The 21,419-nt window shown below is 48.1% G+C and overlaps 1 protein-coding gene across 1 annotated transcript; it reads right to left on the reverse strand.

Annotated features, from left to right (window-relative positions):
* Window positions 1-613: 613 nt before the first annotated feature.
* LOC146197164 (adenylate cyclase type 10-like) lies at window positions 614-15,430 on the reverse strand. The gene is made up of 22 exons (XM_084596444.1): window positions 15,387-15,430; window positions 15,216-15,292; window positions 14,070-14,265; window positions 12,638-12,841; window positions 11,880-12,069; window positions 10,469-10,576; window positions 9,509-9,795; window positions 8,738-8,924; window positions 7,418-7,481; window positions 7,208-7,338; window positions 6,875-7,074; window positions 6,534-6,653; window positions 6,287-6,458; window positions 5,545-5,658; window positions 5,148-5,278; window positions 4,151-4,298; window positions 3,856-3,950; window positions 3,667-3,794; window positions 3,378-3,474; window positions 3,203-3,318; window positions 1,616-1,757; window positions 614-752 (listed from the first exon to the last, which is right to left on the reverse strand). Exons 1-22 carry the CDS (start codon window positions 15,428-15,430, stop codon window positions 614-616), a joined length of 3,090 nt encoding a protein of 1,029 aa, XP_084452570.1.
* Window positions 15,431-21,419: the final 5,989 nt, after the last annotated feature.

Below are 21,419 nucleotides of genomic sequence, written 5' to 3' on the forward strand. Positions count from 1 at the left end.
TGCAGCACACCTGCCTTCCTAAAGCTATGAACCCAAGATGGACAGTGTGCGAAATACTTGGGCGTGCCTCTCTTGAGCGTTACCTTAATGACGGACAGTGTTTCCATAGTGCGACGTCGCATGGTCTCTCGGGGCACCTTTTGTACCTGGTGCGCTAGAAGACACCTGCCACAGGTATCATCCAGCAGAATGTATTTAAAGAAACTTGTGCTGCCCTTTATATATGCTTTCACATGGTCTTGAAAAGAAGTAGGTAGGGTCCGTTTGCGTAGTTGCTGCAACGGTCATTTTCCACACCGAATTAGCAAGAGAAAGACAGCATAGTTTCGTTTTCTTAGCTCTGTCATTGCGTCAAAGGCTATAGTTGTTCGCTTGTGTTTGGAAATTCGCTCCTTAAGTCTCGCTTCACAGGACCAATGGTATATTCGGCTGTATGAGAAGCCACATTCGATATGCGAAGATGAGGCAGTAAGATATTCAAAAGACAGCATTTTAGGCGGGTCGAATCGAACGATATTCATTTTTTCGCCACCGCGCGTTCGGCTACGCTGGAAAGCGGCGCGCTAGCGCGGCTGCACTGCCGAAAAGCGGGAAGGGGCCCCCCGCTCGGCTCCTACTTCCACTTGATCTCGGACAAGTGGCGCTGCGCCCTGCGCCCCCAGTACGAGGAGCGCCAGTGGAAAGAGCGCTTGAGCTCCTTCGCTCGCCGCAGCCACTCCTTGCAGCTCTGGTCCAGGCCGCACGACGAGGTCCTGCGGGAGCCCGGAGACACATTTGCGGTGTACACTTTCCATTGCAAACAGGAATCTTACGGACCTAGCACTTGCTTGCACGAAGCGACTTTAGTTAAGTCTTTTGCAGTTATTCGCAATCTTAACCTTCTCTTCGAATTGAAGAAAGGGAAGACACGTAAATGACACGGGTGTGTGTCCAGCGGTGAATTGAGGCGTTCATGCGGCTTTCCTACTCTCAATATCAAGAGTTCTTAAAAGACAAGCAGTAGCCCATAGAGTTCAAATCGATTTCGAGCATCGGGGTATTTAACATAGCTTTACCAGAGAGGGTGTAAAGCTGCTTGTCATACCATTTATTTATTGCCAATGCGCAAGAGCACGTGGTCCGTGGGGCCACGCAGACGCAATGGCCAAATGTCGCACTCTCGATCTCGTGGGCAGCATTGGTGACCCCCACGGGCCCTGACCGATTGCAATGACTTCGCTGTTATTAATGGTCTGTACATACTGTTATCCGCGTCCGCTTATTGGTCATGGTGTTTTCTAGTTCAACAGAGTAGATTTTTGTGTTGTTCTTGTTGTTCGTTTGTATACATAGCTTGTGTTCTTGTCCTCTGCTGCGTTAGTCTTGCTGTGATGAAGTTTTGATACCAACAACAAATTAGCGGCTCCATTTTGGTAGAAACAAAATGCGGAAACGTGCTCTGCTGAAATTCAGACACTGGGTAAGCATCTCTATATAGACCAAAATAAAATCTACCCTTCTGTCTTTACTTACAATGTACGGTTTCTAATAGCGCTGGGTTCAAAACGTTCACGTGGCTCGAGAACGCGTAGTTAGCAAGCGTTACTCGTCCGGAACAGAAGGAGTGAGCGTATACCACATGGCCATGGCTGCGGTGAGGTAGAACTCGATCTCGTTGTTGTGCGTGTACGGGGCCTTGCTGCACTGGCTAATGGCGAACTCCAGGCAGGTTTTGTAGAGCTCCTGCACGTTGTCCAGCGCCGGCACGTCGATGCCGACTGCGCCGCCACAAAGAGAATGAAGCGTTACACGGTGTCTGACTGTTCTGTATCGGCGAAAGAGCCACAATTCCATCTCCACGCGTAGTCGAACTCCTGGGGACACAACGCCACGCGTGCACTTACGCTCAGAGTTTTATCCTGAATTAAGTTATGTGAACCAAGTGATGCAGTGAGAAGTGGCATTCTTGAAAAAGAAAGAGGGAGGGGCACAAGGGGTGTTTTTGAAAACCTTCACTTGCTATAATGACGACGAAAAGGGGGAAGGAAAGGGAAGAATGTGCGCATGGCTTTTTACAGGGAATGCCATGCTTAGCGTCACTATTGTCTGTTTTGTCTTCAAACTACTCTAAAATGTATAGCACGCACCGGCGGTCTGTAACTCACATGTGCACAATCTTGCGTAGTAACTACCTTAAAGAAAGGCCCTCATAGTTGAAACAGGCCAGCGACACAGGGAACAGCTGCCTGCTATACCAGACCCCGCTGTCACAAGCGTGTCACGTAGCGTCCTCGGCCGAACGGTAATACACAAGGCATTATGAGCTGAGTCACACGTCAATAGCTTGCCGACACTGTACAGGCTCCTCTTGTTGGTAATGTATCACATAACAACATTAACTGAAACTGGCGCGCCACTCGCTATGGTGTCTGGCAGAACGTGAGTTCCGAAATCCAGTTGTCAGTTCTCGCTTATCTGAGTGTACAGAAAAACAAAGATGGGCTACAGAACTATTTACCCGTTGAATTTGTCCTCATCCTTCCCTTCTGGTTGACAACGAAACAAAATTGGCTGTGGCATAGTTTGGCTATGCCAGGATATACGTAGCGAAAACTAAGGTACAGTTTGGTTAGCCTCCTTGGGTAATCTTGATTGCTCGTCCAGGTCAGTGTGCTTGCCTGGCTAGGTCTCTTCGGCTCGTCGCCTTCGCCTGTTTTCATTCCATCGCATAATCCTGGCTTGTTTAAGCCTTTTCGACACGCTTTACATGGCTCCAAACAAGGCGGCGCCGACGAATCAACAGCTTTTTACACAGCGCCGCTACGCGCGCCAGCTGCTATCTCCCATCCTACCTCCCCAGCTGCATGCCAAACACATGGCTTCTCTCGAGCGTCTCCGCTGCTTTCTTCGCCTTCTTACGTTCATTTTCTCTTTTGTGCTGCTATGCGCTGTGATGTCATGCGCAGCGCACCTGTTGCTCCTCTCTGGTTTCCGCGCATGCGCACTATTGGCCTGTCTTACACATGCCGAGACGCTCTGGTCGTATACACGCTAGATGACGAGGAGGTGGTTGCTAGGCAGCGGCGGTGAGAGCGGTGCAACCACGGTGGAACTTGGTACCACGGCGAAATCGCTGCATAGCGGCCAATGTAGCTTTCGCTACAAAATGGTACATCGAAACCGACCTCCATTCACCACAACCTGGCTGTGTATATGTGCTCACATTGATGGACGAGGAGCTCGGCAAGGCCACCGTAGTAGAGGGCCATGCCCACAGTGTCCTCGGCGACCTCGGCCACGTGGCGCAGGTGACTCAGCACTTCGCGGCACTTACTGTGACTGCACAAGAAAGAGGCGTCACAGTGGGCTCCATGCTGGACACCGCAAGCAGCACTCACTTCTTGCTGTACAGCAGCGTCTGAGCCAGGTACGGCAAGATCTTCAGCAGCATAGAGGTGTAGTGGACGCCGAGGGCGATGCGGAAGGCTTCGTACCCTGCACACGCGCGTGGCACATGTACCCAGAGTGAAGACCGTAGCGCTTATTATAAGAGTAACAGTATCAAGGAACTCGGATCCAATTCGTGTCCATGCGGTACGATCGTATCAACTGTATTCGCCCTAACTATCGGCACGGCGCGCAATCTTTGCCATCCCCGCATGAAGCTTAGTCGCCACATGCACTCACCGACGTCGACGGCCGAGGTTATCTCGGTGCGCAAGAAGCGCACCTCGACAATCTTGATGAGTGTGTTAAGCACGGCCACCAGATCATTCACCCGGGGGTGCTTGTCGACCTCGAGCGAGTGAATGCAGCTGTAATGGGGAGGTTGGTAAGCACAATGGCCGCATGACATCATTTCATAGAGCCACTCACTCTTTGATGGCCGTGTCTTCAAGTTTCTTCTGCTTCTTGTACGCGATGTGCACGTAGTGGCTGCTCTCGATCACCAGCGAAATAGCTGGCATCTTCTGCGGAGCGGACGAGAAAGAATAAGCCAATTAGCGGTTTAAGATTATTCCACTGCAGGCAAACAGGCGTGCTGACCCATGTTCTGTTGTCATAGGCATAGTACAGTTTTTCAAGAAGCTTATCTCATAGCGTCTTAGCAGCACAGTTGCCACTTGAGGAGCGAGATATCCAAAACTAAAATGTCCCTCATCTTGCGCACCTTGTAGAGCGGCGCGTTCCGGCAGGTGACTAGCTCCCAGAAGTGGCTGGATACGTCCAGGGCCACACGTGGGTCGCGCCGGTTCAGGAACACGCGCGCAGCCGTCTGGAGGCAGAATTCTTCCTCCTCGATCTCGTCAACGCGGCAGCTGCAACATTTACCAAGAACACCGAAACATGAGCTGTAGCCCCGCGAGTGGTGCATCTTTGATACAATGATCACAATCGGGATCATCATGGCAACTTTAGCCTCTACCAATACGTAATCCCAATTTTGTCTTGACTTGCACCACCCACAGTTGTTCCAAATCAGTTAATCTGCATAGCTATCATCAGCTGCAGCCAGATTTACCCACTACAGGGCGAAGGCACCCTCAATAGTACACTAAATAGCCGGGTCCTCGGGTCGCTGCGTCCACTTGACCTCTCCCCCCTTCCCCCCCCCCCCCCCACCCACCTCCGAACTTCTTAACCTCATCCGCCCACCTAACTTTCTGCCACCCACGACACGCTTTTCTTCCTTTGAAATCCATTGTGTTACGCTTATAACGACCATCGGCTATCCTCTTTTCACAATACATGTACTATCCATGCCCATTTCTTCTTGATTTCCACTAGAATGTCATTAACTAAGTTATTTCTCTGACCCACATGGCACAGTACTTATTGAATTTGCACAGAACAAACTAATAACATGATTATCTGGCTCCACAACTGCATTTCTCTTCCTTTATATCCAGAAGCGCCGCTTCCATTTTTTCCGTGTCAATTGCTTTATCCAAGTCCGCTTTCTAGTCTGCAATGATACAATTGAGTTTCCCTCGTCTACGCTGTTGTTTCTCTATGGACATTCCCACCCTTCGTTTTTCATTTTGTTGCTTCATCTACGGTCATTAATGTATTAGGAAGATATCCTCTCTGTTTCAGTAGCACAGATGGGCACTGGCAGTCTTTATGCTTTCCTCTAGTATATTATTGCATAACGGTAAGGCACCCACCACTGGACAACGCGCAAGGCGTAGTTGGAGGCATTCTTGCGGTAGTCCTTGGGAATGTTCCTGCCCAGCCACTGGAACGCCAGTTTAATCTCCTGAAGAGATGCGTCCACGTTGCCGTAGTACAACTGGATCTGCGTCATAAGCCGATACCTTCTAAAGTCATTGCAACGCAGAAGCGAGCGCGGATACACATATCTCGAGCGGTGGTGGCCTATGTTACGCCGATTCAACCTAAAAGAAATTTAGCGCCGTGAAATTTCTCTGGCACGCCGAGTACTCCAAGGGCGCATTATTTCCGCGAACATCTCCCCCGCTACGTCGTTTTCAGTGTTCCAAGTATTGCACTGCAACCGAGGTTCTCTAGAACTGTACTTAACTCAGGTCCCCAATCACTTACGGTCGCTCTCATGCGGCTGATCGCGATGCGCTTGAGCTTCAGGTAGCGCTCGTCCACGTTCTCCCAGCTGGAGGCCTTGAAGACGTTCTCGCTGCTCTCCAGGTACTCTTCAGCCTGAGTAAAATAAAGCGTTTTTATTGCGAAAGCAATACTACTCTAGGTTTCGAGCCTTCAGCGTAGCGCGGCCGGTAGCCACGTCTTACTCACGTGAGGCTGTGACGTCACATCCCACGTGACACTAAGGTGTGGGCTGGCAGAAGCTGGTAATTTGGGTCTCTTGTTTCCCATGGGACGGTTATGTCAGAATCAGCCTGCTAGGACCCTGGCATTCACGTTACCCCTATAGGCCACTAAGACTCGTTCATACGGCTTTTTTAAGGCGGGGTTTTATATGTGGGCTGAGGAAGAAGAAAAAGACAAGAAGAACGCTCGGTCATCCGCAGCTAATGCTTTCGCTCAATATTTGGTTCAGCAGCGTTGAACCCTTCTAATGTTTATTCATGTATTCCATCATTCTTAACTTCGTTCCATAATTATTCATTCATTGTATTTTTATTACTCTTTCGCTGTCTGTTTTCTGAGCGCTCCAAGTGCCAAGTCTTTGAGCTAAAGCAATAGATAGGCCGAGGGATCACTCGAAGCAAAGTGTGGAGCCCTGGTTGTCCGACGTGAGACCGACGAAGGCCAAGACCTAAGTGTAATATGGAGCAAAGAAGCTTGGAATCTACTAAGCCACACTTACCTTTTTGACGTCATCGACCTCGAGCGAGCACTGAGCAGCGGACAGGAAGGCCTCGAGGGCACGGCCCCGCATCCCGGACATGTAGTAGTGGTTGCCGATCTGCCCGTATGCGTTCGCCTTCGTCTTGTGGCACTTGCAGACGCGAAGGTCGGCCTTGTCCGGAGGCGACTGCCTGCAACCCAACCAACCACCCGAAAGGGGAAATGTCTACGGTGCTTTATTCGGCTTTAAAATAAATGTGTCTCACATGAGGAACTCGTCTGTTGCTGAAGAGTACACCTCGACGCTGAGGTACTCTTTGCAGAAACGGCATTGCAGCGCGTTCTCCTCGAGGCATGTGGCGATGTCCTGGTGGATCTCGGCTTTGCTGAGAGGACGAAACGGAAGCAAATGTTGGCGCGTATTTTGGACGGCGGGCGTACCCAGCGAAAGTAGATCGGCTGTTACATAATTAACGACGAGTATATATGGTACCAGAGAAGAATTTGAGGTTCACATAATGCTTAACTTTAGCATTGACCCATGGCTCCCTCTATACCGAACAAGGATTAACACTGTTTTGGAGGTTTTATGTGTTTATATCAGTACCTGTCATAGGTGAGTGTGCCGTAGATAGTCTTGTGCACCGCCGCTGAATGGAATCGCATGAGGGAGCCGACCTGACCACACTGCGGGCACTCGGGAGAATCCTGCACCTTTCCTTCCAGCAAGTAGACGAATGACGTCGTCGTGTTTGCCGAGCAAGTGATGAAGTGCTGCTCCACCAGCTTCTTGATGGCGCCGTTTATCTGTACCAAGCGAAGTGATAGAATCGTATGGCGCATCTGTCCGCTATATCTTTGAGCACATTGTTATGCAGCAGAAGTTCACGAGGTGTCTGCATAACTGGTAGATGCAGAATGTACAAGCACGTGTATTCACCTCAGCCGTCGTGATAGTGGGGCTGAGGAGTTTCAGTAGGGACACCTCGAAAGCTTTGCCGCACACGGACGCCTTCTTGAGGAGCACAATCTCCTGCTCGTTGAGCATCTCCATGCGTACCACGGTCAGGGCTGCGCAAACCGCCACGCTCGTTTCAGAATCATTGGCCCAACAGCGCCCCTCTATTCACGCATCTTGCACACTTCGTACCTTGAAGGGAGTCGGGGACCTGTACGTCGTCCTTGAGTCCCTCTCCGACCACATCACAGATCATCTGGTTAAGGAAAATATTTCCAGTGGCAGTTAGAAGGGTCAATCGTGACAACTGTAGGATAATTAAAAACACGTCCAATGTCCCAACGTCCTAAATACCAATACGCGCGTTACGTTATTTTAAGGCTCGAGCAAGCTTCTACGTAAAAAAAAAAAAAAAAGAAAAGAAATTGAAAAGCCTGACAGACGTGACATGAAGAAGAAAAACTAATGCCAAAAGAGCGTTGTTGTATGCATTAACTAAATACACTCCCCAGATCACTCGCAGTTTTCTATCTTTATCGAAATTCTTTAACTAAAAGTTTGCTAACGCGATTTGCACTGTATCTCTCCAGAAGTGCTGCACCGAACTCTCAAGACAGGATTACCTACAATTCGGAGCAGGATCATTACACGAGTTTCTGATTATTTTTTGCTTCGCTGCTTCTCGTCGCAGTCAGGTCGATGCTACACAAGACAGATCGTGGTGCGTTTAGAAATATGTGTCTTCCTTCTCTTGCACACGTTTGCTTAACCCCCATCGAGACTGGAAATGCGCGGCTCATGTATTGCGCCTGCCAACAGTGCCATGGCACAGACGTGAGTAGCCCCTTACCGCGATATACGGCAGTAAAGCGCAAAGGAAAGGCGCACGCATTTCTCTCTCCAAGCCCCTTGCAGTATTGCACTAATTTCTTCTGACCCGCCGGGATGGCGTAGTGGTTACGGCGCTCGAATACAGTTCCCAAAAATGCGGGATCGACTCCCGGCCTCGGCGGCCGCCTTCCGGTGCAGGCGAAAAGCAAGGCACCCGTGTGCTGTGCGATGTCAGTGCACGGTAACGAACTACAAATGGTCGAAATTTATTGACTCTTCCACTACGCTGACTTTCATTCTTTCATAGCCTAAGTCGCTTTGGGACGTTGAACCCCACAAACTAAACCTAATTTCTTTTGCCTGCCTCTGACCCCCTCCCCCCCCCCCCCCCCCATCACCACCATATATAGAAAAAAAAATGAACCGATCGAACCATCGTGGTGAAGGAGTTTTCGCTGCGCAGGGTAGATGAATTCCAGATTTCTGCAACTTGTCCATAGCGCACGCAACAAGCACGTTCAACAGAGCCACTCTCCAGATTTTAACTCGTGTATAGAGTACGCAGAAGCACGCTCAAAGTGCTACTCAGCGGATTGGCTGTGAAAATGTGTACCAGCGTGCGACACGTGTGCTGTAAGGTGTTCGAAACAGAGCAAATTGTTAGGGCGGCGACCGACTCACGTATCCTTCCCCCGGCCGGTGTTCTCTCATATCGTGCTCGTCCTCTTTGGCCAGGGTGAACTCCCGCTTAAGGCGAGCATCGACGACGGTGGTCGAATTGATGTTGTGGATGAGGCCCTTCTGCTTCAGCACTTGCAGAATCTCCACCATGGCCGCGGGGTTGCCCTTGGTGTACTCCTTCAGCAAGCTGCGCAACGATTGTCTCACAATCAATGCGCGCGCTAGCAGTGATGGTCCTCTTGGCAAGTGTTATGCGCTCGACCACTTGTAGCAGCTTTTTGCTACTAGCCCATCATTATCCGAAGGAAAAACAATTTTTTTTTAATTTTATTTGAACGCTTACAATTCACACTACGGATTTACGCGTAGTGTTTTAATATATCACTCATTGGACTTGTCTACGTCAGAGCTGGAGGAAATACATCGAGTTGTTTGTTTACTGCATAACTGCAATGACGCGCAGACCTGGCAGCGAACCCTGTCTTACATTGCTTGTCTACACAAACTGGAATGATAACGAACAGCCTTCACAATCATCGCGCCATCTGCACCATAACGTAGCTTCGCTTACAGATCAACCAGCCTGTCGTCGCTGGTCTTTGACGAAATCAAATTAAAGCAAACTGAGTATGCTTATCGCGCTGTTGGCAATAATTCGAAATACTTCCGTTGAGAACTTATAAATGCGCCATTTTTTGAACCGCATCCAAAAATCAACCATGTTTTCTGCTGCAATATGGTTCGCCAGCAATTATATGTCAGATTGTATACCGCAGTATCTGGTTGTGTATTCCCTTGATCTGCAGTCTCTGGAAACAGAAGTCCGGGATGTATTCCTTGTTTAGTGGCTGGATCTCGACTATGAGCACAGCCTTGGCCATGATCTTTTGGATCTGGAGTGGCTGCTGGACTCGCTCGGAGTGCGGAATGGACGTCAAGGCCACCACGCAGGGGTACTGGCTCGTGAGCTGGCCGAACTTGTCCAAAAGTTCCCACGACAGGGTGTCCATGTAGTTGGCGTCGTCCACGGCCAGAACGCACGGAGCCCTGCCGCACAGCTACACGCCGCGAAGAGAACGAGAACTGTCGCCTACATCTGCCCGCTTGTAGAATCACTATATAGGCTTTGCCTATATAGTGACTATATAGGCTTTGCCTATATAGTGACAATATAGGATTTGCCTATATAGTGACTATATATAGACTATATAGCCTATATAGTAACTCACGCTTGAAGCTATGCGCGCCACCACGTAATCGTCATGGCGGATTGAATGAACCACAAGCGTAAGCTCGGAACCGGGCTGAAGCTCAGCTATGCCGCCACCCCATGCACAACTGATCTCTCGGGTGAGGCTTGTGAGAGCGCATCTTGCGGTTTTTTTTTTTTTAATTCATGGCCAAAACCGAGTTTCTCGTCCAGAGGTATCCCGTTCGTGCAGCTAAATAATCGAAGGAAGGACTCAGCCAAGTACTGAAAGCGCTTCAATAACTATCACAACTGACGTAGCACAGATGGTCTAAACAGTACGTTGTGGCATTGTGAGCTTACCGTCAGTTGTATAGTTTTCCCGGCAAGGCGACAGCACCGATACAGCTGCCCTGATCAATGGCGTATACATATGTGGATGCGCCATTTATGCATTATATACATTTCTGCCGAGATTTGTTGCAGGTGCAAAACGCGCACTGCAGGAAGCCACTTCATAAAATGCTCCGCCCGGAACGTACCCACTCGGTGACGGCTATAAAGTGGTCCTTTGCCTGGGCCAAGCTTTTGTTTTGCCAGGAGACATCCGCCAGGCTGCCCGCTGTCGCCAACTTGAGGGTCGGGGCATTCTGCGAGACAAAGATGAGGAAGTATAAGCAATCTCTCTCTATGAAAAAAAAAAAAAAAGGACGAACTCTAGCGGAAGCCATAGAGCCGTCGCTGTTAAACTATAATGCGGCGATTGATAACGGATGGCTACAAATTTATCCCTGTACTGTTGCACCGAAAAAATACCATATACGAGGTTAGTGAATAACATATATGCCCTGTTTTCTGACGGTCTTAATTCTGTGATGATATTATTATAAAAAGAAAAAGATATTTCACCTCAAGTAGCCTATATTTAAAGATTGATGAGGTCTCCTCATCAATCTCCGCTGGTTGTGGCGCGCCGCGGTCACGCCGAGGCTTATAGCATATTATGCAAGCGCAGCAAGTGACCCAACCTCGATGGCTTGGTTGCTTTGGTGTCCCGCTGTTCATTCAAAGAACGCGGAATGAAACTGGGCTACATTTCTATTGAGGCGAAATGCAAATACACCCGTGTGCTCAGCAAATATCAACGCACGTTAGAGTAAATTTGGTAATCTAAACCTGGAGCAGCGGCATCCCTCATAACAATGGGCTAGAGTCCTTGGTTTGTATTTCTTGCATAATGGCGGATTTTTTTTGTTTGGCAGAGCGGGGAAGGGGGGGGGGGGAGGTATTTCAGAAGGAAGATTTTGGGGCTGCTTCCTTCTTTTCAGCTAATACAGTTTCCTATACGGACAAATTACTGGTCTTTTCGGTGATATAAGGCGGTACTTCTGTGCGGTCGACATTCTCTCGGTTTATCTTGGCCCTGTTGTCAGCACAAAATGTCAATAGTAATAGTAATTGAAGTATGAATTGTCGTCCTTAGAGCCGCTTTCGTAGAAGGAAGTGGTACTGCCACTAAAAAAGTTCAGGACGTCTACGTGGTTGTGCTGTGTTAATGAAAGAACGGGCATCACAGTGATCCTATTAAAGGCTGCGATTGAACTGCCACAGAATCATTCCGGTAGACAACTCACATTTTTTTGCAACTCATATTCGCGATTTTGCGTCTGTGATGTTACATTTGCAAGAGAAGTAAAAACGGCGATGCAGTGGTGCTTCCAGGTACGCTAGGCGTTAAAGGTAGCGTATCAATGCTTAAACGCTGCGCTAATCAAAATGTACCACTATATCATCACGCCCATGGCACAGCATTTTTTCGTTAAAATACAATTTCGAAATTGAATTCGTGTACTTTCGTTTAAGTCGAAATGTGTAAACCTTTCAAACTGCCTTGCATCGGGAGGCTAATATGCGACCAGTCAAGCCCAGCAAGCGATGCGGTTCGCCGTGTACCTTGAGCCGGATGACGCCTTTGTTGATGACAAGCGGGGTGGAGGAGTCGGTGCCGAGTATGTCTTCCAGGATGGTGTTGTTCTCCTGCTGCGGGTTGAGGCCGTAGCTGTCCAGCAGCCGGGTGAGCAGGAAGCACACAGAGCTGAACGGATTCCGCATCGTGCGCACGCTGGCGTGGCACGTGCCCGTCCTGCGAGCACCACTCGGCTGCTCAGTCACAAGCAGGGGCAACAAAGCGAGTTCTTATAAGCCAACCGAACAGAATAGCGCAATACACGTCAGTGAAGTAAATGCGTCATCAGAGAGCCAATTCTTTGCACAACAGAGACTCAGCAAAATAATAATAATAATAAATAAAATAAAAATAGAGGGTCTCTTAGATGTCTCTTAAGAGGCGAATGGCGAAAGCCTACCCTTCCTTTCCCATCATTTGCCTCTCATCTTGCCTCTTATCGGCGTTCGTTGCAGTGCTACATATAATTATATTTCGTTAACAGGAAGAGAAAGACGCCGTATCTGACAATCTCTTGTGCAGTGAACGGTACACCATCGCTTTTGTCGCGTGGTGTTCACTGGTGCACGTTCAAGCAGATTGCAGATGGCACTAACACTAGACAAAAAGACATCTCGCGGAATCTCGCGATATATGGCAAATTTCGCCCATAGATCTCGCGCACAACTCTCGCGCATGGGATTTTATTCAATGAGCTTAGAAAAGCTTTCGTCTTAAAAAAGAAAGCAGGGCCCCATTTCCTCACTTGAATCCCTTCTTGATGGCGAGTTTGACGGTGACTGCGAGCAGGTGGCTTTTTCCACAGCCGGTCTCCCCTCGCAGCAGCAGCATGTGCTTGGGCATGCGCCGCTTGGTGAGGAAGTCGCTGAGGAAGTTGTCGGCCATCTCTCTCTCGTGAACCATGCCCATCATGACGTCTGGGAACTCAGCGATCTCGTCCATCACTTCCCTATGAACAAAATATAAGTGTGCCCTGCGACTGAGGCATAGAACTCGACAAGCATAGTTGAGCCTTTTAAGGGCTAATAATTAATAGTTTTGAAATCACTAGTTTTGCCGCTGAGGTCTGCCGTGGTGGCTCAATGGTACTGCAGAATAGCCACTTATTATCGAACAGTTTTGAAGCGAGAGCTAGAATACGCCAGTTTGTCGAGCTGTCAGCTTGGTTGCGCCGTGACCTTTAACCAGCTAGGGATCATGTAGTTGGCAGGCGGTAGTTGGCAGCTGACATGACCTAGCACTAACTTGACGTCGGGTTGTCAGACGTCTGGCAGGAACTGCCAACGCGGGTCTATATCCTTTCAGATGGGAGGGTGATATCAGAATCAGCCTGTCGATCAGGACCCTTGCATTCATGTTACCCTTAGGCCACGCAGGCACATTCATACGTTACAGCTGAGCTTACAACAACTCCGACCAGAGCTACTCCGTGGAGCCGGAGGAAGTGTAACCATAGAGCGGAATTCTATACTTTACCTGGCGTAGCCGTGTGAAGCTATCGCGACATACTAGGTTGAACCAAAGATAAACGACATTTTTTACCACCCTGGTCAGTTAAAACTGTCATTTAATTGTTTAAATTTTGTAACCTCTTAAGCATGGTTCAAAGCGATGGGATATCTACTCATCATTTGTGTGCGCCGCTCGTCAAGCGGAACAAACCACCAGGACCAAACTTTACCAGAATTCATACTTTCCCCTCACAACACATCAGTGGAACCGTTTGCCTCAATTTATTGTTGAATGCACCAATGAAAATATGTTTGCTGAACTGTTACTGCAGAACATGTAACCCCACTCCTGCTTAGACAGCGCTGCTGCCTGCAGCAGTATTTGTAAATAAATAAATAAATAAATAAATAAATAAATAAATAAATAAATAAATAAATAAATAAATAAATAAATAAATAAATAAATAAATAAATAAATAAATAAATAAATAAATAAATAAATAAATAAATAAATAAATAAATAAATAAATAAATAAATAAATAAATAAATAAATAAACGAACGAGAGGTGATCGAATACAGTCTTCTGAGTAGATACGAGTTCCTGCACGTGAAGCAGTGCAGGGGCATGATTTAAGCACACATTCGATCAAGAGTCGGGAGAACGTTCCTCCTGAAGTAAATTTTAGCGAATGCGGCGTGAGAATGGTAGGGAGGTGTGACTCACTCCTCGGTGGTGATCTTGACCTGGAAGACGCGGCCCATGTGCTCGATGCCCTTGAGTTTTCGGTACTCGAGCTCTTTGAAGTTGTTGGGCCCCATGAGGAGCACGGAGCGCTGGTAGGTGTCCTCGTCGCACACCATCAGGTAGTCCGAGTACTTGCTCATCAGCCGAGCAGCCAGGTTCACCTTGCGCCCGATCACTGAAACCGGGGTGGGCCAAGTGAACCTTGCTGCGCACTTCAACATTCCTTTATATGGGAGATTTTGCAACCCCATGTACCGTTAAGGCATCTCGCAGCCAAAAATTACAACTCTTTACTCGCTGCCAAGGGAAGATTTTATCGAATGAGGCCGGGGTAGTAGCACTTCCTAGAATGTGCCCTATGTACGGCCACGGGACGGATTAATAGTGGGTTCTATCAGAGGGCTGGATAGGATAGTAGATGGCAAGTGAGATTTTTTGGTTATTTTTTTTTTAACTCTTCCCGCGGTGGTTCAGTCGTTTTACCATTTGGGTGCTGACTGCAAAATCGCGTGACCAAATTCCAGTCGCGGAGGTAGCGTTCTGACGCAGGCAAAGGAAAAAACAAAAACAAAATGTCCCTGTTCTGTGCAACATCAGCGCGCGTTAAAGAAGCCCACGTTGTCTAAATTAGGTTAGTTAGTTTGTGGTGTTTAACGTCCCAGAGCGACTCAGGCTATGAGAGACGCCGTAGTGGAGGACTCCGGAAATTTCGACCACCTGGAGTTCTTTAACGTGCACTGACATATTGCACAGCACACGGGCGCCTTGCTTTTCGCCTCCATCGAAAAGCAGCCGCCGAGGCCGGGGTTAGTTCGTCCTTCCTAGCCGCTGTGTACTGGACGTTAAACCTACATACTAATACTTATTTTATTAAAAAACCCGTTATCTGCAATTAGTGGATGATCCCTATGCTACTAAAAAGCTTTTACTACCGTCTGTCGCCTCACCCTAAATAAATTTTGACCAGTATAGATGTACATGTCACTGAGGAGTTATCCGTGTATCGTATATAATATCGACAAATGGTAACTGAATGCCTACAGTGTGGGGACCACGTACGCACGACAAACGGGCACATGGGCAAATCAGCTATGTACTAGGAGCTATACGAGTAGAACGACTCACCTGTGTACTCCTGGCGAAGTGGGTGTCCAATGATGCCGCAGAACGTCATGCCTGACGTGATCCCTGCCGTCACTTTGCTGCAGATCGAGAAGACTTGCATTACGTCAAGCTCACCCGTTCGACATAACGTTGTACTGGCGAAGGGTCGCAGTATGAGGGAGACGCGCTCACATGTTCATGGCGCTGACTTCGTGCACCAGTTTGTTGCAGCACATGAGTGCGTTGCACGTCTCGTTCTTGCCCTTGTATCCGGGCAGGCCGAACACGGCCAGGAAGGAGCAGCCCTGTGGGAATGACGAATGAGGAAAAGCGTTTGTGTCAGCGCGGTTTCAGTCTACGACCGAGGTCCGGCGAGTAACGACCATCAACGGGTGCAGTGTACACGTCTCTATTCACAGAGGCGAGTGAGCTTACTTTGTCGAACGTGATGACCTTGTTGAGGACACCTAGCAAAAATGTGGAAGTACAGTAAGAACAGGTCCCCTTTACACGAAATTTACACCTATTAGACAGCGTTTCTGCACCGTGTATGCGTTCGGGGCACTTTTATATTAGCACACGAAAGTAAGCGCCTTGAAGGTTGTCTTGTTAGCGCCTACCATCCGTTTCCTTGAGGGCGGCGCTGACGATCCTGTACAGCGCGGAGAGCGTGGGCAGGTCGATGTCGATGAACTCTGGCATGCAGACAAACACGATAGTCACGTGTCTCATCTCGGAGAGAAAGATCAGCTCCTCCTGGGTCTTGATCTGAAAGAAAGTGACGCGCCAGTTGCTTCTTTTCGCAAGTGTGGATGCGAACGTGTGTGAGCGTAAGAGGAATCTTACAAGCAATTGCTTTCTCCATTTAAATGAAGGAATAAAGAGTAAGTACACTGTGCGCTAGTCCTACCTGTTACATTGTTTTACAGAACTTGCTCAATAATATTGCTCGTACGATTTCTATGTTTTAGGCTCACTTTCTCCCGAAGAAATAAGGTGTTGGATAGCAGTCGAGGAGTATGCTTCAGGGAAGACATGTTTGTTTGCCCACAAGCCTCCGTGATGGTGCAAAGCAAACAGCGCTCATAACGCGATGTATTATAGTTAGGGAGACGTCGCGTCAGGTATAGTTGCAGGACTCAGTGTACAAAAATGAAGCGCAGCAGCCTCGTCCTGTCGTTCTTCTTGTTCTTGTGCTTGGAAACAAACAAACTAGCCCAAGTATTGGTCAGGTATAGTGCGCAGTACATAGAGTTTAACGACCCAAGGGAACACGGGCTATGAGAGACGCCGTTGTGAAGGGCTCCGCATTAATTTTTTTTACTCGGGGTTCTTTAAGCGCCCTGAAATCACACAGTAGAAGGGCGCGCTTTGAATTTCGCCCCCATTGACAAGCGGCCGTCACGGCTGGATTCGAACTCTCGTCCTCGGGCTGCAAGCAGTGGAACGTTCTAACAAGAGGAGTCATTGGAGAGGGGAGGGGGGGGGGGGGGGCATTGCAAAAGAAGTCATCACTTTCTTCAGTTCGCTCACGTAGTCTGCAGGACGACCGCTACTCTTAGTTTATTCATCTGCCAGCATGACACGCTGCTGTTCCCTGCACCTTACTTCTTCATTGCTGGGACGCATTCCACTTATATTTCATTCACTTGCTAGGGTAGCGCCTGTCTTCTCCTCCTTTTTCCTCGCCTTGTCTTAACGAACCAGTGATTACTCGTTACCCATATGACATGTTCCGCCTATGTCCGTTTCACTAAGCGAAAGTTGTTTTCTTTCATGCTCTGACGTTTTTAATAAGGTCTTTTGTTCCTTGGACAAACTTGTCAGTGCCTTCCCAGTCGGAAAAAAGAAAAGCTATAGAATTTTTTTTTTTTGTCATCAAAACAGAATTTCTGTGCGGTTGTCGATAGTAAAAGTGCGGTGAGAATTTAAAATTCTGCAGCATAGCATCCGAATTTTTGCCGGTGCGCTAGAAAACTCTGCTACAGAAAGAACTTCGCTACAGAAAAAATATATAGAACTACAGAACTACAGAATACTTTCTATTTTTGACATGGTTCTGTAGTTAATTTTTTTTTCAACTAGGTTACATATACTTCCTTACTTCCTACTTCAGTTACTCGCTCCACGACTCTGCGAGTTTATAGGTGAGGTTTAGACTCACTGACTCTGGGAAGTAGCCTGCCTCAACCATCAAGAACACGCCTGAAGCGACGGATGCAGTTTACGTTCTCAAACTCGGTTCTGACGGTTTGCGAGGAAACGGTATTTACATCAATGTTTATGTTAACCATACTACCCTGAGTTTCCTCATCAGTGGACTATGTGTTCTCGAGCGAAGTCCTGAATTGCTGTGCTTTCTCATTATTGCTAACTCGTTGGTGTGTTGCCTTCCCGCGTTTTCTTTTTTTTTTTTTTTTTTGTTTTTTTTTTTCTCGCCGGCTTTTCAAGGCTAGTTCAGTTATGGACATCGCTATCCTGTATTCGTACACGGCACTTTGCTTAACACCTTTACATCACGCAACATGTGCAGGAGTGAAGTTCGTTTTCAGTTTTAGCCTCCCCTTTAAATATTTTACGTGTCCCATTCCGATTTCCGTGTTACCGAATTACATGCACTACACAGCACAAATCTAGCATATTCCACGCAAAACTAGGCACTCACATTGACGACCACAGGAGAGATGAAGCGTTTCAGCAAAGGCGCGTCTTCGAAGTTGAGCGCATAGAGTGCAGGCCGCACCCCCGTGAAGGCTGCAAACGTGGGGCACAGTAAGCCGAGACCCGGATCCCCTTTCCCGCTTCGGGGGCAATGCAGCAAGACATGTTCGCCTTACCGCTTGTGAAGGCCATTCTGTCCTCGTCCGTGACGCTGGGGTCAAAGCACAGGACCTGCAGACGACAAACAAAATGCGAAATGGGCTTCTCTCGTATGCATACTTGAGTTCAAGGTTACGTGCATTATGGCCACGAGTAACACCAAAGTCATCGAGTTAAAATTGGTTCACAGGAAGGGAAAGGCGCAGTAACTGTCACACTTGCTCTGTGGACACCCGAACCGCGCCGTAAGGGAAGGGAGGGAGGTGGGAATGAAAGTGGACAGAGAGAAAGAGGAGCCGTAGTGGAGGGCTACGGAGTAATTTCGACCACCTGGGGATCTTTAACGTGCGCTGACATCGCACAGCACACGACGCCTCTTCGTTTCGCCTCCATCGAAACGCAGCCGCCGTGGTCGGGTTCGAACCCGGGAACTCCGGCACAGTAGTCGGGCGTCTTACCACTGCACCACCCCGGCGGGGCTCATCGAGTACGCTGCATTCCTTCTCATCATTTTCAGAATGCGGTGACCGCGTTCACGTGTGGATAGAATGTATGCTAACATACAGTGCCTAAAAAAAATCACTGCTGGGGCCGAGAAAACAAAGCAAAAGAAAAAAAAACGCGCAGCCACTTTCCATCGAGTACGCTGCATTGGAAAGTGGCTGCGCGTTTTTTTTTCTTTTGCTTTGTTTTCTCGGCCCCAGCAGTGATTTTTTTTAGGCACTGTATGTTAGCATACATTCTATCCACACGTGAACGCGGTCACCGCATTCTGAAAATGATGAGAAGATGTGTGTGTGTGCGTGCGTGCGTGTGTGTGTGTGTGTGTGTGTGTGTGTGTGTGTGTGTGTGTGTGTGTGTGTGTGTGTGTGTGTGTGTGTGTGTGTGTGTGTGTGTGTGTGTGTGTGTGTGTGTGTGTGTGTGTGTGTGTGTGTGTGTGTGTGTGTGTGTGTGTGTGTGTGTGTGTGTGTGTGTGTGTGTGTGTGTGTGTGTGTGTGTGTGTGTGTGTGTGTGTGTGTGTGTGTGTGTGTGTGTGTGTGTGTGTGTGTGTGTGTGTGTGTGTGTGTGTGTGTGTGTTTGCGTGTGTGTGTTTGCGTGTTTGTAAGGTGCGGCAAATAAATTTGCAAGAGGCCATTCATAGCACTAGCTACCTGCAGCATACGATTCACGAATTAAAATACTGAACGATTGATCCGACGATGGCATACAGACAAGAAGGTTATATACGATGCACTGCAGTATAACAACTGTTGCTGGGTATAGTTAGTGCGCGCGTTCGATCAAAACAAGTTGGTGCGGAACAGGACGGACACAAAGAGGAAAAAAGGACGACACGCTTCTGCGACACGCTGTCTTCCTCTCTTGTGTCCAGCCTGTTTTGCACTAACTTGTTTTGGTCGATTATTACGCGTCGCCAATCGCGAAGCGCTTTGCTACTACTACATATAGCAGCATTTATTACAAGTTGGTGGCTGTTCTGCGATGAGAACGAAGCAAAGGAGGAGAACGATTTAAAAGTTGAGCACTAAAATTGTGAGGTCACGAGGCCTCCAAATCACCTTGTGAGGCTATGCTGCTTGTTCACCTTAGTTCTTCAAGTGGGCCTCCAGAAAGAAACGCGCAAGGCATGCTTTAGTCGCAGCATCGTTTTAAACCTAATTACATAAGTCCGAAGCCGTGTCGGTATTTTTTTTTTCATGTTTTGAACACCATACACCATTCAGTTCATCGCGTCAGTTCCATCTCTACGGCATTTGTCGCTGCACATCACAAGGTAAATTTGTTTCCACGAATTCCGATGGATAAGAATGAGAATTAAGGCACCCGCGCGTAATGCGACTTCGATTTGCCAGGAATAGAAATATCTCGAAATTTATCACTAGACCTCCACCGCGACGTGTCTTATAGCCCATTAATACATAATTAGATCACATAAATAGATTTTAATTAAGGTGACAGTGTGGACAAAAATACAAACCGGTTTGTGTTATATCGTGAGTTTCGGTTCTTGTTTTTCTTTCATGGATTGGCTTTGTACTTGTGTACGAATGTTGTGCGCTTGTATTGGCTGTTTGTCATGTATCCCGGACCCCATAAATATTTGTCCTCGTTCAATAAACGTCAGTCTGCGACTGGTCATAGCCATTTTCAACTGAGTCTCGGATCCCTTCGTTACGGCCGCCCCAGCCGATACAACAATCTGCATCAAAATGTCCTAATTTCAAAGCGACCATGCATTATTGCCAAGAATAAAACCTACTAAGCTACAAAGGGTAAATCAACGAAATGCACGCATCACCATCATCAGCCGTTTTTGAAACAAAATTTGTATGTCGATCCGTGTTTTTACGCGGACCTCTAAAGCTAAGTACACATACTTCGTCATTCATTCAAAACAGTAACCAGTCATTTTCGATAAGGCCTTCACGAGTTTCAATCTATAGGCGGTAAAGGTGTTTAAAACAAATTTTCTCTTCCCAAAGGCGTATTTTTGCTGCCGAACAAGATTCAACAATGCCGGGAAGACCTAGAGAATGCCAGTGAAAATGACAGTTAATTGGATGGTCCTTTGTGTCCCTTGTTAGTTATTTTAAGTAGTACACTTATAGGGTGTAGTATATACCTTGACCATGTCCTCGGGCAGGGCTGTGTACGTGTACCGGGTGTGGATGCCCCTGCTCTCCAGGTAACGCCAGGCCTCTGTGGTGAGGATGGTGTCGCCGGCCGTGCACAGCATCTCGGCGTTGCGCACGTACTCCACCACCGTGCCGCTGGCCGAGTAGTGGACGGAGTCGTACTCGTCGTTGAAAAAGTGGTACTCGAGAAGACCGGTTGCTATTCCTGCGGGGCAGGACACACGAATTCCAGTGAACCTAAAGCCACGGGATGGGCTTCGCTGGCCACGTGGAGATGGAAGCATGTGACTGCACCTCCTTTGCAACAAGGAGGTGCAGTCACATGCTGCACCTCCTGCATAGACTGTACCTCCTTTGCATAGACCTTTGCAACGAGGGTTGCCTGGGCATCGCCTCACGCTGGGCTGTTGTATGCTCAAGACGCTAGCATGGTGGAAGCAGTAGCGGAACCGGTTTGCAACAACCCAGAGAGGAGGCACTTCGACGCCTTCCTCGCCTGATGCAAAGCTGTTACCACGAAAACTGAACCCCACACTACCACAGATCGAAGAGTATAGTAGTAAGCAGCAGTCGCTAGGCGAAATGCGAAGCGCAGTAAGAGGTCCAAAGATATTAAAGTAAGCGGAGGGATCAATATTTACTTCAACATGCTTCTGTTGTACGAGTAGATAACAAAAAAAAAAACATTAACCGGTCGCACCTGATCTCATCTCGCCAAAACTTTCATACGAGACACCGCACTATCCGCGGATGCCATTTAATTTTCGCA

The sequence above is a fragment of the Amblyomma maculatum genome, chromosome 3 (genome assembly GCF_055883805.1).
Source record: "Amblyomma maculatum isolate TAMU_Amacu chromosome 3, ASM5588380v1, whole genome shotgun sequence".
Taxonomy (NCBI): Eukaryota; Metazoa; Arthropoda; class Arachnida; order Ixodida; family Ixodidae; genus Amblyomma; species Amblyomma maculatum.

Excerpts from the sequence above, each read along its gene's own strand:
- LOC146197164 (XM_084596444.1), bottom strand. The coding sequence starts at position 15,430 with ATGTGCTGCAACAAACTGGTGCACGAAGTCAGCGCCATGAACAT. Across the intron at positions 7,339-7,417 it reads GGTCCCCGACTCCCTTCAAG|CCCTGACCGTGGTACGCATG; the intron begins GTACGAAGTGTG and ends CGGTTTGCGCAG. Across the intron at positions 6,654-6,874 it reads GGCACACTCACCTATGACAG|CAAAGCCGAGATCCACCAGG; the intron begins GTACTGATATAA and ends TCGTCCTCTCAG.